This window comes from Hyperolius riggenbachi, chromosome 12 (assembly GCF_040937935.1).
Source record: "Hyperolius riggenbachi isolate aHypRig1 chromosome 12, aHypRig1.pri, whole genome shotgun sequence".
Lineage (NCBI taxonomy): Eukaryota > Metazoa > Chordata > Amphibia > Anura > Hyperoliidae > Hyperolius > Hyperolius riggenbachi.
The window spans coordinates 153,063,971-153,088,165 of record NC_090657.1 but is presented as its reverse complement, the minus strand read 5'-3'; the positions used below and the strand labels follow the sequence as shown (position 1 = coordinate 153,088,165).

At 41.6% G+C, this 24,195-nt stretch overlaps 1 protein-coding gene across 1 annotated transcript; it reads left to right on the top strand.

Moving 5' to 3' along the window:
* Window positions 1-203: 203 nt before the first annotated feature.
* On the top strand, window positions 204-18,708 carry LOC137540998 (uncharacterized PE-PGRS family protein PE_PGRS10-like). The gene is made up of 6 exons (XM_068262152.1): window positions 204-2,272; window positions 9,193-9,306; window positions 11,783-11,923; window positions 13,530-13,578; window positions 17,253-17,301; window positions 17,387-18,708. Exons 1-6 carry the CDS (start codon window positions 204-206, stop codon window positions 18,706-18,708), a joined length of 3,744 nt encoding a protein of 1,247 aa, XP_068118253.1.
* Window positions 18,709-24,195: the final 5,487 nt, after the last annotated feature.

Here is a 24,195-nt window from a genome sequence, read left to right as displayed (position 1 = left end):
ATATAGACAAATATAGTAAAACTCACAAGGGTCATGATAAGCATGGTGGCTTTATGTCAGGAATATTTGGAGGACACCACCAAAATCATAAGGATCATAAAGGGCAAGGACTTGAAACAGGTTGGATAAACGGAGAAGATGGGAAAAAAAGTGTTGGGGTGGGGGGATTGCTGGGTGGTTTTGGAAGTGGCATTGTTGGCGATATGGTTAGCATAGTAGGCGATAGTTTTGATGGTGAAAGTGGTGTAGGAGTACTGATTAATGGAGGTTTTGATATACTGGGTGGTGATTTACCTGGTTTTGATGAACTACTAGGAAATGGTTTTGAGAATGACTTGATGGGAGGAGTGTTAGGTAATGATCGACCCTTGGGAGGAAGTTTTACTGATAACATAATAGGAGGAGCTATGGGTACAGAGGGATTAGTGGGAGGTTTTGGTGGTAATGTATTAGGAGGAATTGGTGGTGAAGAATTAATGGGAGGAATTGTTGGCGAAGAATTTCTAGGGGGCATGCTTGATAATGGATTTGTAGGTGATGGCTTGTTAGTATATGGAGGCATTTTTGGTGATGATGGAGCAGGTAGTGGAAATGGTTTGATAGGGGGAATATTTGGTAAAGATGAATTAGGAGGAGGAGGTTTAAGTGAGGGCTTTTCAGGATTCGGAGGACTTCTTAGCAATGATGGAATACTCGGTTCAGAGGGATTATTGGGAGGAGTAGAAAACCAGGACTTACTGGGAGGAATAATAAGTGATGAAGGACTGGTGGGAAGAATTGTCAGTGAAAATGGTTTAGTGGGTGGAATGCTTAGTGAAGATGCATTAGTGGGAATGCTTGGTGCTGCTGATGATTTACTGGCAGGAGGAGACTTGCTAGCAGAACTTCTTGGTGAAGATGGATTGTCAGGTGGACTTCTTGGTGATAAAGGACTATTGGAAAATGATAGCATGTTGGCAGGGCTTTTGGGCGATAATGGACTGTTGGCAGGACTTCTTGGTGATGATGGAGTGCTAGATGGACTTATTAGTGTAGATTTGGTAGATGGACTTCTTGGTGGAGATTTGGCAAATGGACTTCTTGGTGGAGATTTGGCAAATGGACTTCTTGGTGGAGATTTGGTAAATGGACTTCTTGGTGGAGATTTGGTAGATGGACTTCTTGGTGGAGATTTGCTAGGTGGACTTCTTGGTGGAGATTTGCTAGATGGACTTCTTGGTGGAGATTTGCTAGATGGACTTATTGGTGGAGATTTGCTAGGTGGACTTCTTGGTGGAGATTTGCTAGATGGACTTCTTGGTGGAGATTTGCTAGGTGAACTTCTTGGTGGAGATTTGCTAGATGGACTTCTTGGTGAAAATGGATTACTGGGAGGGATTCTTGGTGATGATGGACTAGTGGGAGGGCTTCTTGGTGGAGATTTGCTAGATGGACTTCTTGGTGGAGATTTGCTAGATGGACTTCTTGGTGGAGATTTGCTAGGTGGACTTCTTGGTGGAGATTTGCTAGATGGACTTCTTGGTGGAGATTTGCTAGGTGGACTTCTTGGTGGAGATTTGCTAGATGGACTTCTTGCTGAAGATGGATTACTGGGAGGGATTCTTGGTGATGATGGACTAGTGGGAGGGCTTCTTGGTGGAGATTTGCTAGATGGACTTCTTGGTGAAGGTGGATTACTGGGAGGGATTCTTGGTGATGATGGACTAGTGGGAGGGCTTCTTGGTGGAGATTTGCTAGATGGACTTCTTGGTGGAGATTTGCTAGGTGGAGTTCTTGGTGGAGATTTGCTAGGTGGAGTTCTTGGTGAAGAAGGACTACTGGGAGGGCTTCTTGGTGGTGATTTGCTAGGAGGAGTTCTTGGTGGAGATTTGCTAGGTGGAGTTCTTGGTGAAGGTGGATTACTGGGAGGGATTCTTGGTGATGATGGACTAGTGGGAGGGCTTCTTGGTGGAGATTTGCTAGATGGACTTCTTGGTGGAGATTTGCTAGGTGGAGTTCTTGGTGGAGATTTGCTAGGTGGAGTTCTTGGTGAAGAAGGACTACTGGGAGGGCTTCTTGGTGGTGATTTGCTAGGAGGACTTTTGGGTGGTGATTTGCTAGGTGATGTTCTTGGTGGTGATCTGCTAGGAGGACTTTTAGGTGGTGATTTGCTAGGAGGACTTTTGGGTGGTGATTTGCTAGGTGATCTTCTTGGTGGTGATCTGCTAGGAGGACTTTTAGGTGGTGATTTGCTAGGAGGACTTTTGGGTGGTGATTTGCTAGGAACAGTTGGGTAAGTAAACATGATTCACATTTTATTTACCATCATTATTTATATTTTCTGCAACTAATTTATCAATTGATTATTTTTAAATTTGTTACCTGAACAAATATGATTCAAAGTGAAACTCTTGTTTTGCTTATAGACAGTAATGCTGGCCAAATCAGCTCTATGCCTTGCAAGGATTTTGTCATCTGTTATTTTAGTATCAAACATCATTGTAATATGCATACAGTACGTAGCATACTGTGATGAGCTCCTAACCCTAACATGAAATGCATAATAGGAATGTCACGAATAGCAGAGCTCTGCATGGCAGTTACTCCCAATAATGTGCAGGAAACCAGGAATCCACAAGGCTAGGCTGAACACAGTATTCGGAATGATTGTAACTGAGATGTAGGACCTGGAATACCGAGCGGGGTTCCAGGCAAGACAGAACAATCAGGATTCAAAATCCATGCAACCGAGATGTATGCAACCGGGCTTGAACAAGGCAAGGCAAGGCAGGATCTAGGAACAGGATCAAGGCAAGGCAGGATCTAGGAGTACTGAGCTGTTTGCCAAGAAAGGCAGGACTGCCAATGCAATAGCAGGGATTGCTGAGAAATCCAATCCCTAAATGCTCCCCTAATGTGATCAGGTGATCAGGACTGGTTCAAGCCATAATGGGGACCCTGGGCAAAATTAACCTAAGGACCCATCCAGCATATCCACCCTTCAGGGCCCCTGCTCCAGCTGCCACTCCCCCTTCCCCTTCAACCTTACTGTGTTCCCCGGTGCCCCGCAACATTTTTGTCAGCATAGCAACTCACCTGTTCTGGAGTGCTGCTCCAGAGTGAGCGCTCTTATCTTCAACCCCGCTGGCTGACTCTTCAGTTATTGCCATGCAACGGGACATGGAGAAGAAGCAGCCATCAGGGATGAAGACGAGGAGCCCAGACAGAGCATCATGCCAGGACAGGTGAGTTGCTATGCCAACATTGGCAGGTGCCCTAGAGAGCACAAGTCTGGGGGAGACCCGAGGGGCCTGGCAGCACTCAGAAGCCCTGGGGCAAATGCCACCTTTGCCTCTATGGTAGCGCCAGCCCTACAGGGGATCAGGCGTTTACTTCCATACACACAGCAACAAAGCAAGCCAAGACAGAGTGCAGGAATCCTACACATTGCCATATCAGATTTGCAGACAGAGGCAAGCCTACAGATCCTTACAGGGATTGTCACTCTGTCATGATAACTTAATAAATCTTAGCTTTACAGACAGGATGGAAAAAAAAGACAAAAAATGCAGACAAAAACTGCATAATGTGTTTGCCATTCACATGTACTAGAAGGTTTACCAAACAGTTTAAACCTTGTTGAGTCTGCCCCTGTATAGCATTAGTCAACAGATCTCACACATCAATATATAAATCCATAAAAAAAATGTAAAATAGTACACAATTATTTAATATGATCCTGTATTGGTTTGAGTCCATTATATGCACCCTTCCCACCTTAGCAACATTAGACACACAGACACAGAACATTTACAGGATCTTCTCAAAAAAATTAGCATATTGTGATAAAGTTCATTATTTTCTGTAATGTGCTGATAAACATTAGACTTTCATATATTTTAGATTCAAATACACACAACTGAAGTAGTTCAAGCCTTTTATTGTTTTAATATTGATGATTTTGGCATACAGCTCATGAAAACCCAATTTTCCTATCTCAAAAAATTAGCATATTTCATCCGACCAATAAAAGAAAAGTGTTTTTAAAACAAAAAAAATCAACCTTCAAATAATTATGTTCAGTTATGCACTCAATACTTGGTCAGGAATCCTTTTGCAGAAATGACTGCTTCAATGCGGTGTGGCATGGAGGCAATCAGCCTGTGGCACTGCTCAGGTGTTATGGAGGCCCAGGATGCTTCGATAGCGGCCTTAAGCTCATCCAGAGTGTTGGGTCTTGCGTCTCTCAACTTTCTCTTCACAATATCCCACAGATTCTCTATGGGGTTCAGGTCAGGAGAGTTGGCAGGCCAATTGAGCACAGTAATACCATGGTCAGTAAACCATTTACCAGTGGTTTTGGCACTGTGAGCAGGTGCCAGGTCATGCTGAAAAATGGAAGCTTCATCTCCATAAAGCTTTTCAGCAGATGGAAGCATGAACCCACTTTTGAACCAGAAACAGCGGCAGAAGCGCCTGACCTGGGCTACAGAGAAGCAGCACTGGACTGTTGCTCAGTGGTCCAAAGTACTTTTTTCGGATGAAAGCAACTTTTACATGTCATTCGGAAATCAAGGTGCCAGAGTCTGGAGGAAGACTGGGGAGAGGGAAATGCCAAAATGCCTGAAGTCCAGTGTCAAGTACCCACAGTCAGTGATGGTCTGGGGTGCCATGTCAGCTGCTGGTGTTGGTCCACTGTGTTTTATCAAGGGCAGGGTCAATGCAGCTAGCGATCAGGAGATTTTGGAGCACTTCATGCTTCCATCTGCTGAAAAGCTTTATGGAGATGATTTCATTTTTCAGCACAACCTGGCACCTGCTCATAGTGCCAAAACCACTGGTAAATGGTTTACTGACCATGGTATTACTGTGCTCAATTGGCCTGCCAACTCTCCTGACTTGAACCCCATAGAGAATCTGTGGGATAATGTGAAGAGAAAGTTGAGAGACGCAAGACCCAACACTCTGGATGAGCTTAAGGCCGCTATCGAAGCATCCTGGGCCTCCATAACACCTGAGCAGTGCCACAGGCTGATTGCCTCCACGCCACACCGCATTGAAGCAGTCATTTCTGCAAAAGGATTCCCGACCAAGTATTGAGTGCATAACTGAACATAATTATTTGAAGGTTTACTTTTTTTGTTTTAAAAACACTTTTCTTTTCTTGGTCGAATGAAATATGCTAATTTTTTGAGATAGGAAATTTGGGTTTTCATGAGCTGTATGCCAAAATCATCAATATTAAAACAATAAAAGGCTTGAACTACTTCAGTTGTGTGTATTTGAATCTAAAATATATGAAAGTCTAATGTTTATCAGTACATTACAGAAAATAATGAACTTTATCACAATATGCTAATTTTTTGAGAAGATCCTGTATATTGAACTTTTCTCCTGGCGAACTCAAAGCGACAGAGCTGTAGCCACTAGGGCATGCTCTATAACAGTGATGGCTAACCTTGGCACTCCAGCTGTGACAAAACCACAAATCCCATCATGCCTCTACCTGCCCGAGTTATGCTTAGAGCTGTCAGAGTATTGCAATGCCTCATGGGACTTGTAGTTCCACCACAGCTGCAGTGCCAAGGTTAGCCATCACTGCTCTATAGGCAGTGGCAGTGATAGGGAGTCTTGCCCAAGGTCTCCTCACTGAATAGGTGCTGGCTTACTGAACAGGAAGAGCTGAGATTTGAATCTTGGTCTCCTGTGTCAGAGGCAGAGCTCATAACCAGTACACTATCCATCTACTACTCACCCAACCCCTCAAACTCAAACAGCATCCATCTTGGCATTACAGCACCCAGAGTGCCCCATAGAAGCAACATTGCACTGAGCATGACACCATAGCTCCCAGCATGGCACCACAGCATTACAACAATGGGGGTATGTTGGTTGCTATGGTGCCTATATGTAGGCATATTGGGTGCTGTGATGCCATGCTAGGTGCTGTGATGCCTTTATGGGGCATGCAGGGAGCTGTGGTTCTTCTATGGGGCATGCTGGGAGTTGTGATGCCTCAATGAGAGGCCCATGGGAGCATGGGAGGGGGTCCAACAGAAGGTCAGAAAATGCTATGGGGCAACTGCCAGATAACCTTGCAGCAGCCTAACCCGTCCAGCAGAAAACCAGGCCAGCCAGCACAGAAGCCAGGTAACTGCCTACTTGTGTTTAGGTGACACTGCCTATGTATGTGATCCTAGCAACCCTCTGGACCATGGTTTATTATTGCGTCAGAAAGCACTATCACTGAATTCTGATGGGAGATTCTGAGTCCCATGTGTGCAATTCACGTTTTCTCCAGAATTTTCTCTTAGCAAATCATTTTTATTCTTCTCTTTAAAAAAACTTTTCAGCACTTAGCAATTGAAAAAATACCAAAAAAGTAGGTGAAAATTTAAAGAGACACTGTAACAAAAAAAAAGCCTCTGTGGAATATTTACCTCCGGAGGGGTAAGCCTCTGGATCCTAATGAGGCTTCCCCTGTCCTCCTCTCTCCCTCCATTCCAGCGCTGGCTCCTCCGAAAACACAGCCGACAAGCCTGTTGGCTGTAGTGCAGGTGCAGTAGCGCCTGCAATATTTTCCTCTCCTGGCTCCAGAGCAGGTGCAGTAGCATCTTTCCATTCAGTGGAAATTGCTGAGCCACACCTTGCTCTGCTCTACTGAGCAGGCGCGAGTCTGCACCTGCCTGAGCCCGAACAGAAGGCCACTACTGCGCTTGCACTGGATCGCGTTAGGTAAACATTTACCTCTCCAGTGTTTCAAGAAATACAACGGAGGGCTTCAAGAGATACAAGGGAGGGCTTCAAGAGATACAACGGAGGGTTTCAAGAGATACAACGGAGAGGTCGACAGTGGAAGCCTCGTTAGGATCCAGAGGCTTCCCCTCCTGAGGTAAGTATGCCCCAAGTGGGTTTTTTTAATTACAGGTTTTCTTTAAAAGGCATTTTATTGATAAGGTGTGAAAATATCACCTATGAGAAAAAGTGAATTGCATATGGGCCAGGATGTCTCCCTAAATACTTTTGACGTAGTAAAATGGTCATTTATGTGAAAATCACAATTCTCCTGGGCCACATTCAGCTAGTGCAGGACGTATCTAATTTATTCAGTAAGCTTTGCAGTCAGAAAAATACCATTACAATCAGTGTAACTTGCACAATAAAGTATCTTTTTTTTCCCTCTGTCTGTTTACAAAAAAAAAAAAATGGTCTATACATTTCATACCTGGCTTTCCCCTCCCAACACAGGTTAGCATGGAACATGTTGTGTAATAGTTACTAATGTGCCTGTTTAGATCTGTGATATAGTTTAATCTTAACCACTTCAGCCTAACTGGACGAAAATTTTCGTCCAGTTAGGCTGCGCGCACTCCCGCGGGTTGCGCGTGCTCCCGCGGGCCCCCCTGTGCGCGCCCCCGCTGCTGGCCGTTAGCCCACCGATCAGTGAAAGGGATTATAAATCCCTTTTGCTGATCGGACCCCTCCGGAGAAAAGCCAACAGCGTCTCTTCAGATGCTGCGGCTTTTCTGAGCTCTGGTCTCCTTTCTTCTGCCTGGGAGCGAGATCGATCGCTCCCAGGACTTTTTGACTGTGGCCATCTTGTGACCAAATAGCAAATTACACCAAAAACACACTTTGTGTTAAATAAATACATTTTAATACATTAAAAAACCCCTGTTTACCTCCCACACCAAAAAATACCCACATACAAGTTTAAATAAAAAAAAAAAAAAAAAATTACAACAATAAAAAAAAAAAAAAAAACATAAATAGTTACCTAAGGGTCTGAACTTTTTAAATATTCATGTCAAAGGAGTATATCAATATGATTTATTAAATTATGGGCTTCTAAATAGTGATGGACGCAAATTGAAAAAATGCACCTTTATTTCCAAATTGAATATCGGCGCCATACATTGTGATAGGGACATAATTTAAATGGTGTAATAGGCGGGACAAATTGGTAAATAAAGTACATAGGTTTTAATTATGGTAGCATGTATTAATTTTAAACTATAATGGCCAAAAGCTGAGGAATAATGATTTTTTTCCATTTCTTTCTTAATATTCCTGTTAAAATGGATTTACAATAAATGAATTCTCAGCAAAATGTAGCACCCACAGAAAGCCTAGTTGGTGGCGAAAAAAACAAGATATAGATCCATTCATTGTGCCGAGTAGTGATAAAGTTATTAGCAAATGAATGGGAGGTGAAAGTTGCTCAGATGCAAAAAAATTTCAACCCTGTAGGCTGCAGTGAGACACTGAAGCGAAAAAAACCAACCTCACAATATAATGAATTGAATGTGTAGTACGGATAATTCTTAGAACATTAGTAGCAAAGAAAAGAGTCTCATATTTTTTATTTTCAGCTATATAGCTTTATTTTATAACATTGCATCATTCTCTAATATTTGCAGTTTACAAACTACACACTGTATTTTAAACTATGAAACAGAGCAAAGCTAATGACCCTTTGAACTTTCCTGCAGTAAAACCTTAACAAACATGATTTTTCGGAGAGCTTAGAGAAGCTCTTTTGCACAGATAACAAATTACGTTTCTTAACTCTTCCTGTAGTGGAAACAATATGAGACTTATATCTGTGCTACTAATGTACTACTGTATTTCTTAGCTGTACTATACATATAAATCAATATCTCATAAGTTTATTTTCACTTCAGATTCCCTTTAACTGAGTTGAGGTGAAAAAAGTAAGGGTGTGATAATTCAAGAGAAAAAAGCTTTGTGAATGAACCTCGAAATAACTGTAGCTCAAAATAATGTTTCAGGTTTGTTAAAGTTAACAGTTTAGGAATCAAGATAATCAAAAATTTGCAAATTGTTCTGATGTAACATTCAGTTAACACAGCTGAGGGATCAAATTACAATTTGTGCTTAGTCACAGATGAGGGGGGGTTAGACAGGCTAATACAAACGGTGCATTTCTCTCTGTTTTCTTTCTGTCCTGTGCAAGAGTTCAGGTGCACTTTAAGCAACTGCCAAGTCAAATTCCTTGTTAGTGAAAACTTATGATTCGGATGTAGATTTGTGGGTCTTTTTTTATTTTGTTTTTTAATCCTAATTACATCTTATTTGGAAAACGTTGGAGGAGGAAAACAGATGTAGAAAAATCTGGGTGGGCTGTACATACAATTTAAGATTGTGTCAAAACTTTGCCAAAACCGTTAACAAACCTTCGTCATTTTACAGGGCTATTCAAATTACATTCCCGAGCATTAAAATAGACCCAATGGAAGACAAACTTGGAGCTGAAATCTGGGCTGAAACCAGGGTTAAAATAGGTGGTGATGAAGAGGCTGATGGGTAAGTCATAATTTACATACTATACTATACTAGTATTAGTGTGTGGTACCTATCCCTTTCCATAGGCTACATCATTTATGATTTGCCAGAAATGTATGTCTACTGTCTCTCCATTGAAGCTCAACAGGAAATTAAAGAGGAACTTCAGCCTAAACAAACATACTGTCATTAAAGTGAACCTCCAGAATAAAACTAAATCTACTCAGCAGCACTGAAAAGGCTTGGTGTTTCTTTAACAGTTTCACAGCATCAGAACTTTGTTTTTCTTACCAAAGCCTTATTTTTTAGCTGTAAAGAAGCTAAGCCCCGTCCCATCAAAGAAAACTGCCTGGGCATTTTTCCCCTGATGCTGTGCAAAGCATGATGGGATTGCTGATGTTGTTGTTCTTGTTGCCTAGCAACTGGGAGGGGTGATCAGGACACAGGACAGTTGGAATTGTGTCTCATGCTCCCTGTCACCTCCTTTCAATCTATCTATTTTAAATAGCATAACTATTGTAACTTAATGACAGTATGTTTGTTTAGGCTGAAGTTCTTCATTAATTTACATTAGTTATGTTAATTAAAATAGATAGGTAATATAATCTCTTACCCACCCTGTTTTAAAGAATAGATCTCGCTTCAGACCTCATATATAGCAGGGGCACACGCCGCTATCCCGCGGCTTAACGGGGGTCCCTGTCCCCCCAAACCCCCTCCGTAATGTGGGGGACCGCTTCCTGGTTGGGGCAGGGCTAACCGCCGCAGCCCTGCCCAACGCGCGTCTGTCAGCGCGTATCTCCGCCTCTCCCCCGCCCCTCTCAGTCTTCCTTCACTGAGAGGGGCGGGGGAGAGGCGGCGATGCGCGTCTGATAGACGCGACTGGAGGCAGGGCTGCAGCCGTTAGCCCTGCCTCCAGGAAGAATATTTCTACGACCAACTTTCCGACCAACTTTTGCGGGGGGTGGGTTGGGGGTGAAGGGACCCCCGTTTAGCTGCGGGATAGTGGCGTTTTAGCAGGGGCACACGTGCCCCTGCTATATATGAGAGCTGAAGCGAGATTTAGTCTCGCTTCAGTGTCTCTTTAAGAACAGGCAAATGTTTGTGGTGTCATGAGGGCAGCCATGTTTTTGGTTGAAAGGAGGTGACAGGGAGCATGAGACGCAGTTCCAACTGTCCTGTGTCCGGACTAGCGACAGTTCCGTCGATGTTGCGGCGACAGCAGCGACTAGCGACGGTTCGGGGTGCCGCAACACGCGCGTGCCACGTGGTTGCGGCGACGGTTGTAGCCCGTGTGTATGGGCCATTTGATGCATATTGTAGAGACTAAGCAACAAGGAAAGAACCCATCTGTTATTTATAAAAAATTGGCTGAACAAAACAATTGCAAAAAGAAAAACCTTTATTGATCTCTACACACTGATAATAAGAACAATTAAAAACATATAAAATTCCCTGTAATGGGGATGACCATAACCCCTGCTTGTATGACTGTCATATGTGTATTGCTAATGCAGCGTATGGAGGGAAAAAAAGCGTTCTGTCCAGAGTGAACAATGAACGTGAAAAAATCTATTGAAAAAAAAAATTAAATATATTTAAAAAAATGAAAAACACAAAATATCTAGAAAATGTGCTGATGCACAGGGTCACAAAACATGTGTAAAAATTGAGCAGATCTGGAAAAACGTGGACAGTTGGTGTTACAATAAATGCAAGTGCAATGAAAAAATCATCATGCAGCCAAAAACATGTTATATATACTGATGGGTTCTTTCCCTGTTGCTTAGTACATTCATGCACCCTATATCTGTGAGGCATTCCTAGCTCTATGCGGTGTGTTGTATATTGTAGAGACCTCCCCAGTAAGCCAAATAGAACAGTGCTTGACCAAATAGAGTCACAATATAATGCTTACAGTATCATGCTCAATGTCCGGCAAAATTGTAATGCTTCTAAGTGTGTGGGTCCCAACCTTGCAGCATCATAATCCTCTGCAATACTGTGGAAAACTGCAGGACAGTATATAGCACTACGGTCATCCAACTTAAAGAGATAGAGAATGAGTGGGATCTACCCAGAAGTCCTTTGTGATCAACCGGTAGATCACAGTTTACCCAAGTCTACCAATGAGCACCCCTGGTGTAGACAATACTGTTACACTGCAGCTATGGAGTGCAGAGGAAGTGAAGGAGGTTGGTCCTCTACAGTAAATTCAACATTTGCTACTGGGCTGTGAGCAAGTGGTGGCACAGGTAATAGCATCAGTCTGTGATGCACCAGCTGCATCAAAATAAAGGTAAAGGTAAAGGTACGGCTTAGCTGTAAAGTTATTTACTGTGTGCTGGTTGGCAGTATGGTGACCTCTGGGCTAGATCAATTATATGCTATTGACTTTCTAGCATTTCTGGTATTATTCTGTTTGTCGTGTTATTAGAATTCTAGTGATGCCTAGTTCATTTCATTTTATTAACTAAACCTATTGCTTTTGTTTTAGTGGTCTCGCAGGAGGCTTGACCAATGTCCTCATAGAACTTGACACAATTGTGCTAGTCTATATGGAAAGCGACCCTGCTCCTCATATAGTTGTCGACAACTGCTTTACAATCTTCCGGGACATCACAATGAGAGGCTTGGTGTAAGTGAAACATCGGACTTAACTATAAATTTGCTTAGTTAGGATGTATCCCCCTGGAAACCATTTGTAATGAAATCTATATCCCACTTGTGGCTGCTGAAAGCAAACCTGAACTGAAATTTAAGTCAAAATAAACATCCACACATCATACTTCCCTCCCGTTTAGTCTACTCATCAATCTCTTTCTCCTCCTGTGTCCTGTTTGTCCACGGGAATTAATGGAATTCTCCGTCCTCCATTTTAAAAATGATGAGGACCCCATAACAGCTTCCAGGTCAGCACACTCTTAAACTGTAATATCACCCACTTGAGCCATGGGGAAGCATGGACATTACCAGGAACTTTCAGTTATAACTGACAGCAACTGATATCTAACTGACAGCAACTGATATATATCAGTACTTTGTCAGAACTGGAAGGAATCACTGTCTGGAGAGGATGGTGAGCTTCTGAGAGGAACTGACGGCAAGGTAAGTATGTGATATTCATTTGCAGGTACATCATGAGTTTATTTTAAATAATTTTACTCAGTTCAGGTTCAGTTTAAGCCTGACGCAGCAAAACTTTAACTACATAACATTCCAAAAGAGGCGGGTACAAGGGGAGTTTCTAGCCAAACATGTTCTAAAAGGGAAATGCCCTATTGGTATCTATAAAATCAAATCTTTGTGTATGTATTAAACATTGCTGGGTTGGCCAATGTATAAAAACACAAAAGGACCAATATCTGTCATAGGAAGTAAGTCTCACAATCGGGTCAACCACTCCACATTACACTGGTCTTTTTGTGGATTTTTTGTTCACACTTTGACAAGTCCAGCAATGCATACCCAATAAAGGTTATTTTTTTATAGGTGACAAAATGGCATTCCCTTTGGCAATGTGTTTGAGTAGATATCATTACACCAGCTCGCATACACCCAATGTGCATCCACCCTTACCGCTAACTCACCTGCTGATGGCTGAGTTCTGTGCTCAGAACAATACAGTGCCAGACACTTGAGATAATAAACTTCAGTAGACAGAGCTCTCTGCAACTTTGAAAGTCGTGGAGCTCAATGGCTTTTTTCATAGATAACAACTGGAGTTTCTTAACTCTTCCTGTACTGGAAACAATATTAGACTTATGTCTCTGCTCCTAATGTTTTATTTCTTAGCTGTACTACACATACAAATCATTATATCATTTTTTTTTCACTTCAGTGTCTCTTTAAAGAGAACCCGAGACAGTGTTAATTTGTGATAAAAAAAACATACTACCTGATCTGGGTGGCTAGCTGGATCAGGTAGCGCCAATCCCCACTGCTTCCCAACCACCCTGAAGCCTGTACTGGCTTACTTTAACTTTCAAAGGTCACAAAGTTGTATACGAAGATCTGTGCTCTCATCCGAGAAGCACAGAGCTCCACTTCTGTTTGGATACACCCACTTCTCTCTAGAGAAAAAATACAGTGGCCCCCTCAATGATAGGAGTTGTTTTACTTTGCTTATTTTGCTGAACTGGACATTTTTACATGACTGTTGAAAATCTCAAATGCTCGCTTGCAGTTATATATCTCTACATATTTGCTCATTACTTCTTTTCTTTTATCTCCCCTAAAACCAGTGCGCTTGACATGGTTGGACCCATGGCTCAAGAGATGGCACCTACCCTTGTAAGTAACAAAGGCAATAGTGTAAATCATACTATGATACTATGACATTTGCCACTGCCTACATGTCAAAAGACACCTCATACACAGCAGAGAAAACCAAGCATAAAAGTATAGTTCACTTTGCTAGATGGAACAAAGTGTCTCTCCTTTGTGAGTCAGTGGCTTTCAGCTTTTTCTCAAGAACCACCTCAAATACTTGTGACACTTAGCAATATATACGGTATATATCAGAAGTAGAAAGCATAACATTGTCACAGTTAAGTAGCAAGTTCACATGCCTTCATAAAGAACGGTAAAGCTTTGTTAGTTGTTTGGGGTACTAGAGTGATTTCTTTCTTCCTTTCTGGCCTGACTCTCTTGCTAGGCTTCAGAGGCAAGGTATGGGCTGTGATTGCTGAATTGGTACTAGCTTGGCTTTACTGATTCTAGCCTTACTTGGCCTATGCTGGCCTAGTGTTGTCTTGGGACCCACTTGTCTAGAGTATGTGTATTTCTTTGCTCTTCAGAAATGATAAAAATGGAGCGTATTACTGGTAGTCATCAAAAAACAGCATTGTTTTTGCCTAAAGCCAATTCATTACATCAAGGACCCTCCATTTGAATTGGCACCTACTCTAGCCCACATCAGTCAGTATACATCTTAATATGACACCAAGGCCCGTATGCAATTTGGAGATCATTTTTCATTGTCTCTTTAAAATAACTTTTCAGCATTTTAAAATTTAAAAAAAGTACCTAAAAGTAGGTGAAAGAGTACTGTCAATATTATTCTGAGTATTTTCTTGCTTGCTGGTGGTTTAAAAGGCATTTTATGACAAGGTATGAAAATATCACCTAGGAGAAAGCTCAGGAGAAAAAGTGAATTGCATACGGGCCCAAGTGTAGTCATTTTTTTCTTCAATAGTAGCACTTACATGGAAGTCAGGCACAAAAAACAGACAGATCCCCTGTATAACTGGATGGACAGCATGACCGTATACACATACATTTTCAAGCTTTCATATTTTTGATTCTTAGAAAACACGAAAATGTATTGCACATGTAGTACAGTACCCTCTGCATTGCAACACAAAGCAATATTATCTGAAGTGAATTCCAAAAATGGTTCACTAAAATGGTAATTCTTCAACAGTTGTTTCAGTTACATCCATCAAAAGCAAGAATCTCCACTCCCTTTGGGGAGATTTCCTGTGACTTCCTGTTGTGTTTTCAGGACAGGAAGTGAGAGAAAATCTCCTTAATGGAGGCAGACAGCATCAAAACCCGACAGAGGTTTTAGTCTTTTCCCATCTATACAAAAACAATAAACATTTTGGATGGAGCTTCAGGATAATGGAGATCTAAAGTAAGCGAACATAAGGAGGCTGATGTCTCTAAAGGTCCGTACACACGCCGGACTGGAGGAAACGACGGGTCTGTCGTCACCTCCTGCTGGGCGTGTTTTCAGCAGACAGTCCGGCGTGTGTACAGTCTGTTGGGAGACTGATACGGCTGTTTCTGAGCGATCCGCCGGGCGGATCGCTCAGAAACAGCCGTATCAGTCTCCCGACAGACTGTACACACGCCGGACTGTCGCTGGAACGCCTACCCAGCGGGAGGCAACGACGGACCCGTCATTGCCTGAAATCCGGCGTGTGTACGGACCTTAATCCTATACACAGTTTTTATGCATCTAATGGAATTTTATCTTAAATTAATTAGGCATAACAAGTTTGATAAGAAGTTGACCTTTAAAATAAAAAAAATAAAAAAAAATGCATGCCTTCCTGCTAATTGCCTATTCAGGAGGTGTGGTTTCAGACTGGGAGAATGGTCAGGCATTTGAATGTTGCTGAGTATCTATGAATTACTTGTTTCTAAAAACAGCAGTGTTAAAAAAAGAAGGAAAATCTTTTTCTGTGCATAATTATCGTCACTTCATACAGTATTAGAGACAGTGCATCAACACAAAAGCCAGGCAAGTAGTGTTTTAAAACATTTTCTTGATAGTAATCATTTTGCAAAGGAAAAATGTTTTTTAAATTGTCATTTTTCTCTGAACTTAAAAAAACATTTTTCCTATGTTTTTTAAGATCGATTTCCTCAAAAACTACAAGGCATGAATGGGGGCTTTGCTATGAACCGCTAAAGTCGGCGCAAGATTACGCGACAATAACGTGAAATTGCAAAATTACGGTTGCTAATTACAACTACAAACAAAGATGAATTGCGATTTTTGCCAAAATTCCGCATTACGATTTTGCAATTGCGAAATTACGATTGTGCAATATTTGTGCTCGTCACTACTCAATAGAGCATGGTTAGCAAATAGAGGGATCGTATAAGATACCATAACGAGTGCAGTTGTGTCTTTAAAGTGGAACTCCAGTGAAAATAATGCAATAAAAAAAGCGCTTCGTTTTTACAATAATTATGTATAAATGATTTAGTCAGTGTTTGCTCATTGTAAAATCTTTCCTCTCCCCGATTTACATTCTGACATTTATTACATGGTGACATTTTTACTGTGGGTAGGTTATGTAGCTGCTGCTAGCTGTTTTGGCTGTTAGAGACAGCTGTAAACAGCTAATTCCTGTCTGTGAACCTTGTTACATTGTAACAAACTGCCAAAAGTACCGCGGTCCTCAGAGCTTCTTGTGGGAGGGGTTTCACCACAATATCAGTCATACAGCGCCCCCTGATGACCTGTTTGTGAAAAGCAATATATTTCTCATGTAAAAGGGGGTATCAGCTACTGATTGGGATAAAGTTCAATTCTTGGTTGGAGTTTCTCTTTAAGAGGCCCTGCAGCTCTATGCAGATATTGTCAGTCAGCTGCAGCTTGGCTTAGATGCACTGCCATTTCTCTCTGTGTACATAACATACCATAGTTGTGCTCAACCCAAACCCAATAAAAAAAATAAAAATAAAAATAAAACCTGTATGTTCTTGTTTCTACTTTATAATATTAATTTCCTTGTGGTGCTGGATACTGATCTCTAACATTTTCTCCCCTAAATACCCTGAATGCCCCTCACCATGCCCCCCCCCCCTTAGTTTTCCTAATGGACCACCTAGCCTACACCGTTCTATGACAATTAACATAGAGGTGCAAGGTAGTAATTGCACCCTCAATCACAACAAAAACAAAACAAGTATAATAGAAGGAAATGAAAGGGAATGACCACCTCTCCACAGTGTATTACGAACTGTCACTCATAATGCTGGATACACATGGTTCGTTCTCGCACTCGATTCCCGTCGATGCGCCGCTCGATTCCCGTCGATTCGTTTATTTCCGACATGTCCGATTCGTGTTTCGATGGATCGTTAGGTCGATTTGCCATACTTTACATGGCAATCGACCTAAAAATCATCGAAATGCGCTCAGAAATGTTCGGGAATAATCAATTCGTCGGGAATCGAGCGGCGCATTCGATGCGGGAACGAACCGTGTGTATTCACCATAAGATATTCGCACCCTTCTCTGTCTCAAAGGCCCAGTAAGAGTTTACTTTCATCCGAATCTTTATGGAGGGTCAATAATGTCCAAGATCTGTAATGATTTAATAGCCTATTCGTTTTCACTTTTTACAAAATACGTACAAAATGATGTAAAAACGTAATTACTTTTCTTAACACCTAGAAATTAGTCTTTCTTCCAGAAATGATGTTTCTTTTCCCTAACTTATCAGGTTTGTCCATTGTTTGAAGTTGCCCTTGGACTTGTGAATGCAGCTGTGGGTGAGTTATAGCCTCTCAATAATAATAACATTGCCAGCTTGTTCTACAAACTATATTAATGTAATTATTTTCATTTTGTTTACAGGTCTTATTCCCATGGATGGCTTACTGGGGGGTGATTTATTACCAGACCTAGGCAGTATGGTTCCAGATCTAAGTGACATGCTAGATGTAGGTAACTTATTACCAGACCTAGGCAGTATGGTTCCAGATCTAGGTGACATGCTAGATGTAGGTAACTTATTACCAGACCTAGGCAGTATGGTTCCAGATCTAGGTGACATGCTAGATGTAGGTAACTTATTACCAGATCTAGGTGACATGCTAGATGTAGTTAAATTAATACCAGATCTAGGTGACATGCTAGATGTAGTTAACTTAATACCAGATCTAGGTGACATGCTAGATGTAGTAGGTAACTTAATGCCAGATCTAGGTGACATGCTAGATGTAGGTAACTTAATGCCAGATCTAGGTGACATGCTAGATGTAGGTAACTTAATGCCAGATCTAGGTGACATGCTAGGTGTAGTAGGTAACTTAATGCCAGATCTACGTGGCCTGCTAAATGTAGGTGACTTAACATCAGATCTAGGTGAATTGCTACAAATACCAGTTCTGGGTGACGTACTTGACCTCGATGACTTAATTGACAATTTAAACATAAGTGACTTAATGACAGAGGTAGGTGATTTCGTTCAAGACTTACTTGATACAGTCACAGACATTGTGGAAGAAGCCTCCCTTGAATCTGTTGGTGAATTTGTTCAAGGCACAGTTGAAACAATCACAGATATTCTAGAAACTTCCCTTGAAGCTGGTGATGACATTGATATTAAATGGATCTCTCAGATAACAGACATTCTAGAAACTTCCCGTGAAGCTGGTAATGACATTGATATTAAATGGAGCTCTCAGATAATAGAGGGAACAGACACATCTAGTATGTTTTGGGATGACCAAGTTCAAGTAGTTTCCGATATTTCAGTAGATGTAGATGTAGATGTCAGTGCTGTCAATGACATCACACAGATTGATGGTTATATGGATGGAGGCGTAGGCTATATGGATGGAGGGGTAGGTTATATGGATGGAGGGGTAGGTTATGTGGGTGGAGGTTATATGGATGGAGGAGTAGGTTATATTGGTGGAGGTTATATGGATGGAGGGGTAGGTTTTATGGATGGAGGGGTAGGTTATATGGGTGGAGGGGTGGAGTTCAATGGTGATTTCACTACCTTTGGAGCTGAAGGAAGCTTTCAAACAGCAGGAGGCTTGGGTGACGCGACAGAATTCTGGAGTGGAGGAAGCTTTGGCTATGAAGGGGGGGAAGAATATGGAAATCAGTTTTCCCAATCAGCAGACTATAGCTGGTCAAGTTGGGATTGGGATGATGAAAGCTACTAGGATTAACAGCTCACCCCCAGTCAAAGTTGATCCATGAAAGAGTGGAAATTCTAGAGAGCATAATCATGCTGAAGCATTCTAATGGCCTTCAGGATCATAGACGAAAGGTCATGAAACCATAATGTTAACTGATAACATATACAATCATAATAAAGATTATTGTTTCAAATATAAATCATACATGTGAATGGCACACAAGAATACAACTGAATCCACGTAAATGCTATGCCTACATGCACATTGTGTGACTTACCCAGAAATAACACTTCTTTATGCCATAAGCTGTGATGTAACCGTCTGTGCTGATTAAAAATTAAAAAAAATTAAAACTCAGTTACTCGTTTATTGTTGGTTTCTTTTTAGTCTGAGTGTAAAGGTCTATTTTATTATTTTTTTCTTTATTTCGAAAGTGACATTGCCAACATACAGTATAATGCAATACTACATCATATAATCATACCTCCCAATTTTTTGAGATGAAAAGGAGGGACACTTAAGCCACACCCTTCCACACCCCTAATGACACCCCCGACACACCCCTAGTCACACATACAATAAAGTTTTAATAACCAAATATGTTTTACGATTCAAACTACGCTGGTCCTTTCTATCCTGGTTCATTTTTCTTCATATTACCATTTGAAAATAAGAAGTATGTGGGATGGAAATAAAGTTTAGAGCCAATTAAGCACATTTTTCAGTAGAACAATACAGTACATATATTTACATAGATCAGTACATCAGTCCTGAAAGAGGGACAAATGAGGAATAAAGGGGGTCAGAGGGACAGGGTTCCCAAAGATTGGAGGGATGGTTGGGAGCTAGGATATAATAAATAATAGTTCAATCCATGACATAAAGAAAGGGAGGGTCTTTTTAAAGATAATCTGTACTGTAAAATTCTTACAATAAAAAGCATACCATTCTATTCATTATGTTCTCCTGGGCCCCTCTGTGCTGTTTCTGCCACTCCCTGCTGCAATCCTGGCTTGTAATTGCCATTTTTATGCAGTGTTTACAAACAAAAGACATAGCAAGTCATAGGCTGAGAGTAGCTCAGTGTGTGAGTCATACAGAGTGTGCAGGGGGCCTGGAGAGGGTGTGTATAGCTTCTATCCAATCACAAGCAGCATAGCACATTCCAGCCTGACTGCCTGAGCCCGACAGACCCGACAGAGGAGAGAAGATTAGATCATATAACAGAGATAACACAGCCACTGGAAAGGCTGCAGTAAGCCAGAGCACGTTAGAACAGGTATAGGAACTTATAGGATAGAAGAAATAAGGCTCAAAATTTTGTTACAGAGTCTCTTTAAAGGATGTAACATATAGGGAAAATGGGACTGTAGATAATTGGAAATGAAAACTTAGGACAGATAGGAAAGATGAATAGAATAGGTTGAAGAGATTGGTTTCAAGATCTCATTTGAATGTGCTAAAGTGAAACCGAGGTGAGAGTGATATAGAAGCTGCCTGCCATATTTGTTTCCTTTAAAATAATACCAGATGTCTGCCAGCTCTGCTGATCTATTTGGCTGCAGTAGTGTCTGAAGTATACCAGAAAGAAGCATGCAACTTGGTTCTGACAATATTGTCAGAAACAAGAATTGTTGTTTTATGGGGTCAGCAGGCTGTGCTGTGCAAAAGGTAAATTTAAAGTTTTTGAATGGACCATTTAGTAGGTGAAGCCGTGGTAAATACATTAATAACAAGTGGAAGAAATTGGTCTAGTACACCTGATCAGAATTGTCACATAAACATAGACACAGACAATCGTTAAAAATCATATCTGCGCAGACATTAAAACCAGGAGTCCTCCCGCTTTCCATCACTATAGTACCCAGACTTGTGCGCATGGAGACTGGCCAAATACATTGGCTCATACGCTCCATGCATCAAAGCCCGTGTCCCTCATTAGCACTCACACACTGCACAAGCATATAGCAGCTGGTTCCCTCTAATAAGGTAAAGTCCCAATTTGCATTCCTTGCTGCAGCTTACACTGCTATATTCACATGAGTTGTTTCCACATGGGTTGTGACAACAGTTCATCTTCCATAAATATGTAAGCAAATCTCATTGCCAGTCAGCTATTCAACAGGTAATAACATCAGAGCAGAGATAGATTAAGATGTAGTGGGGCCCTAGGCAAGATAGTATATATGGGCGCCCCTTTTGTTTTTTGGGTAAACTGAAGTGGAGAGAGATCAAAGAAGATGGCAGGTGGGCCCCTTGATATCCACTAGGCCCCAGGCACCTGCCTAGGTTGCCTGGTGGATAATCCTGCTCTGCATCAGAGTACTTGCGTATGTGTCCCTCTTGCAGACTTCTCCATCAACTCATCAGCCAATATTGTCAAACACCTGATCTGCATATGCTTGTTTAGGGCCTATGGCTAAATGTATTAGAGGCAGAGGATCAGCAGCATGCCAGGCAACTAGTATTGCTTAAAAGGAAATAAATATGGCAGCCTTCATAACTCTAACCTTTGGTTCACTTTAAAGGTAGGTGCAAGTATAACCGAAGCACGTAACATAGACCACAATGTTTATTGCAGCTATAGTGGCACCCAAGGGTTTATTTGGGTGCTTAATAAATAGTGGCATTAGGCAGCTGGTGGCTGTTAAATAGCGGAGGAGAGGGAGTTTTCTTTGCGGCAAGATGGCGCTGATATTGGCGGAGATTACGGCGGAGTGTGTGTGTAGTTAGGCTAGTGTTAGGCGTCGGTAGAGGGAGGGCTAGTGTGAGAATAGGGTTTGGTTTAGAAATAAATATTGGCAGATATTGTGATGGGGGCGGTAAGAAATATTAGGCCTTGGCAGAGGGTTAGGGTTAGATCTGCCTACTGAAGAGACGTTACCATAAAGAACTTGTATTGTGTAGAAAGATTAGGTTGATTCATTTCAATACATTGTCCCAGAGCTTTTCTTTGTTTTCGATTTGTGAAGATTGGACATGTTGAAAATTTCAGACCAACTTTATCAAGAATTGTATGGTGTGTGATGGATTGTCAATTACTTGATGTACAGTTCCAATTAATTTTTCTGTGCTTTCAATTATTTTATTCATGATTGGGGGAAAATTGAACATAGGTGTGTGGTACATTGGTCAGATTTTTGAATTGTTACAATCAGTCAGAAAAACTGATTGCTATTCTTGAATTGAACAGATATTTAAAAATTGTATGGTGCGTGGGCACCTTTAGACTAGATATCCAGGGGGTCCGATTCCCCTGATTGAATTGGTGGTGGCAGTTTTACCATTGATTGCTAGTTATCTGTCTGTAAAACTGCAACTCTATTGGCTGGCATAGATTGCGACCCCAGAAGATGGGTCTTCTGTGTGCCAATCAGACTGAGTGGATGCTGAGCTGGACCAGGGGTGGTGTGATAGGTGAGATCACTGTGTAGATAGGGAATCCACATAACTGCCAACTAGGAATCCAAATGAATTAACCAAGCTGCTTTGGTGACAACATCCAATATACAAAAATGTAAATGTTAACAAAATAATTAAAAAAAAAAAAAATCCAACAACTGAAGCAAGACTGATATGAAGGCTTCCATATTTATTTCATTTTAAGCAATACGAGTTGCCTGGCTATCCTGCTGATCCTTTGCCTCTATTTCTTTTAGCCATACACCCTGAATAAGCATGCAGCAAAGCAGGTGTTTCTGATATTGTCAGAGCTGACAAGATTAGCCACATGCTTGTTTCTGGTGTTTATTCAGACACTACTGTTATAAACTGTTCTTATCACCTTGCTTCGACACCATCGTCTCACAGACTGTGAGATCACTTGACTCTCCACACAGCAAACAGGAAATAGACTTTCTCAGGCTTCTCCAATGTTTCCGTTATTTATTCAAGTCACAGAAAGACAGATAGATACAGTCATCATATCCTAGCTATGCAAATCTTCATGTTGCATTATAAGCTCATGATTAGACTCCCTACCGAAGTCTATCAGGTACCTTCTTCCTACCTACGTTACACTAAACTACCTATGTACATAGCATACATTATATCAGCTTACATAAAGGAATAACATGCTTAGAGGTCCAAGTCGGCCTTGCGAGCTAGTGCAGAAGGAAGAAGCAGAAGTGCCTTCTCCATTGCTCGCTCCAGATTTAATACCGACTAGGAAAGAGTTAAATATGACATCATCTTCGCCACCCCCTATATCAGTCGATTGGTGGACCCACTCATGGTGTCATCATACCCGCCTACTCGATTAATAATCAATGAGACATTTGACATACATGCAGGAATGTGAATATTTACAAAACATGACTGATGTTTATTGTTCCAGGCCCAGGTCAGGGAGAGCTGCGGCCTTGTTCAGAACAGCTTCTTGGTATGTTCTAGTTCTGCTGACAGAACTGCAGATTTTCTCTCTTCAGAGAAAATCCCCTTAAAGGGCAGGTCTGCTCATCAAGCCTTTTTGACTAACTCAGTCCAAATAACTGAGGCCTACTTAAATTATAACAATCCCCCCTAAAACGGCTTGACCCGCAGATCCCAGCGTCTGAACCTCCCAGTACCTGGTTTCTTTCGTTTATGTTTCACTTTTCGATGTTCGTGCTCACACAACTTCTCTGCTCTCGGTGGTTACCCCTGGAAGAGAGAGAGCAAGACCTCTTGGTCTTCCTGTAACCAGGCTCTCTGGGGAAGCCCTACTTCTAAGTTCCTCAATACCACATGCTCAGCATTTGCGTCACTTGCGTATCACTCACAAACTTGCATGACCACCGAAAAGTGAAACTCGTTTGGTTGTTACAAAACGGAGCAGTGCCAGGTGCCTTCTAAAAGAGCGCCTTTATACAATCAGCCCCATCATAGGTACTACTAAACCTATACCCGTAACCCTGTAGATCCCTTAATTTAAACTATTGGTTCAGTAGATTGTTTATGAGGCACCAATCTCTGGACTAGGTTAATTTATTTTACGTAATTTTAACCCACAACCTCACCTGGATAATGATGCCTAAAGTTGTCATGCACATCCAGACGACCAGTGGGTGTAGAAAGAACTTTGGAACTGCAGATGCCCCGTCCGAGTGTCCCTGGAACATCACCGGAACCTTTGTCCACCAGGGCAGACTGGAACTCACCTGCTCATTTTTGTGTTCTACCTCGTTAAGATCACCTGTATCATGATGAAATCTTACCTCTAACTTAGTGTACTGTTTGTTTAACCTTTGTAACAAAATGTGGTCGTCTTGGATCAAACCCTGTTCCCCTTTGTCCCATGTCGGGTTCTCTTTCAGGACGGGAACTACCCGTGAAACTTTGACCTTTAGAGTTCTCTTAACAATCTGAGAAACAACGTCATCAAACCTGGATGACAGGATCCATATGGGATTTCCACTCACACAATATGTTCCCCTTGGAAACTCCCCCTTATCGGAACAATTATGAGAATATACCTTGAATGTATCATTAGACCTTATGTTAAAAAAACAAACCTTTCCTTCAGCCACCGGA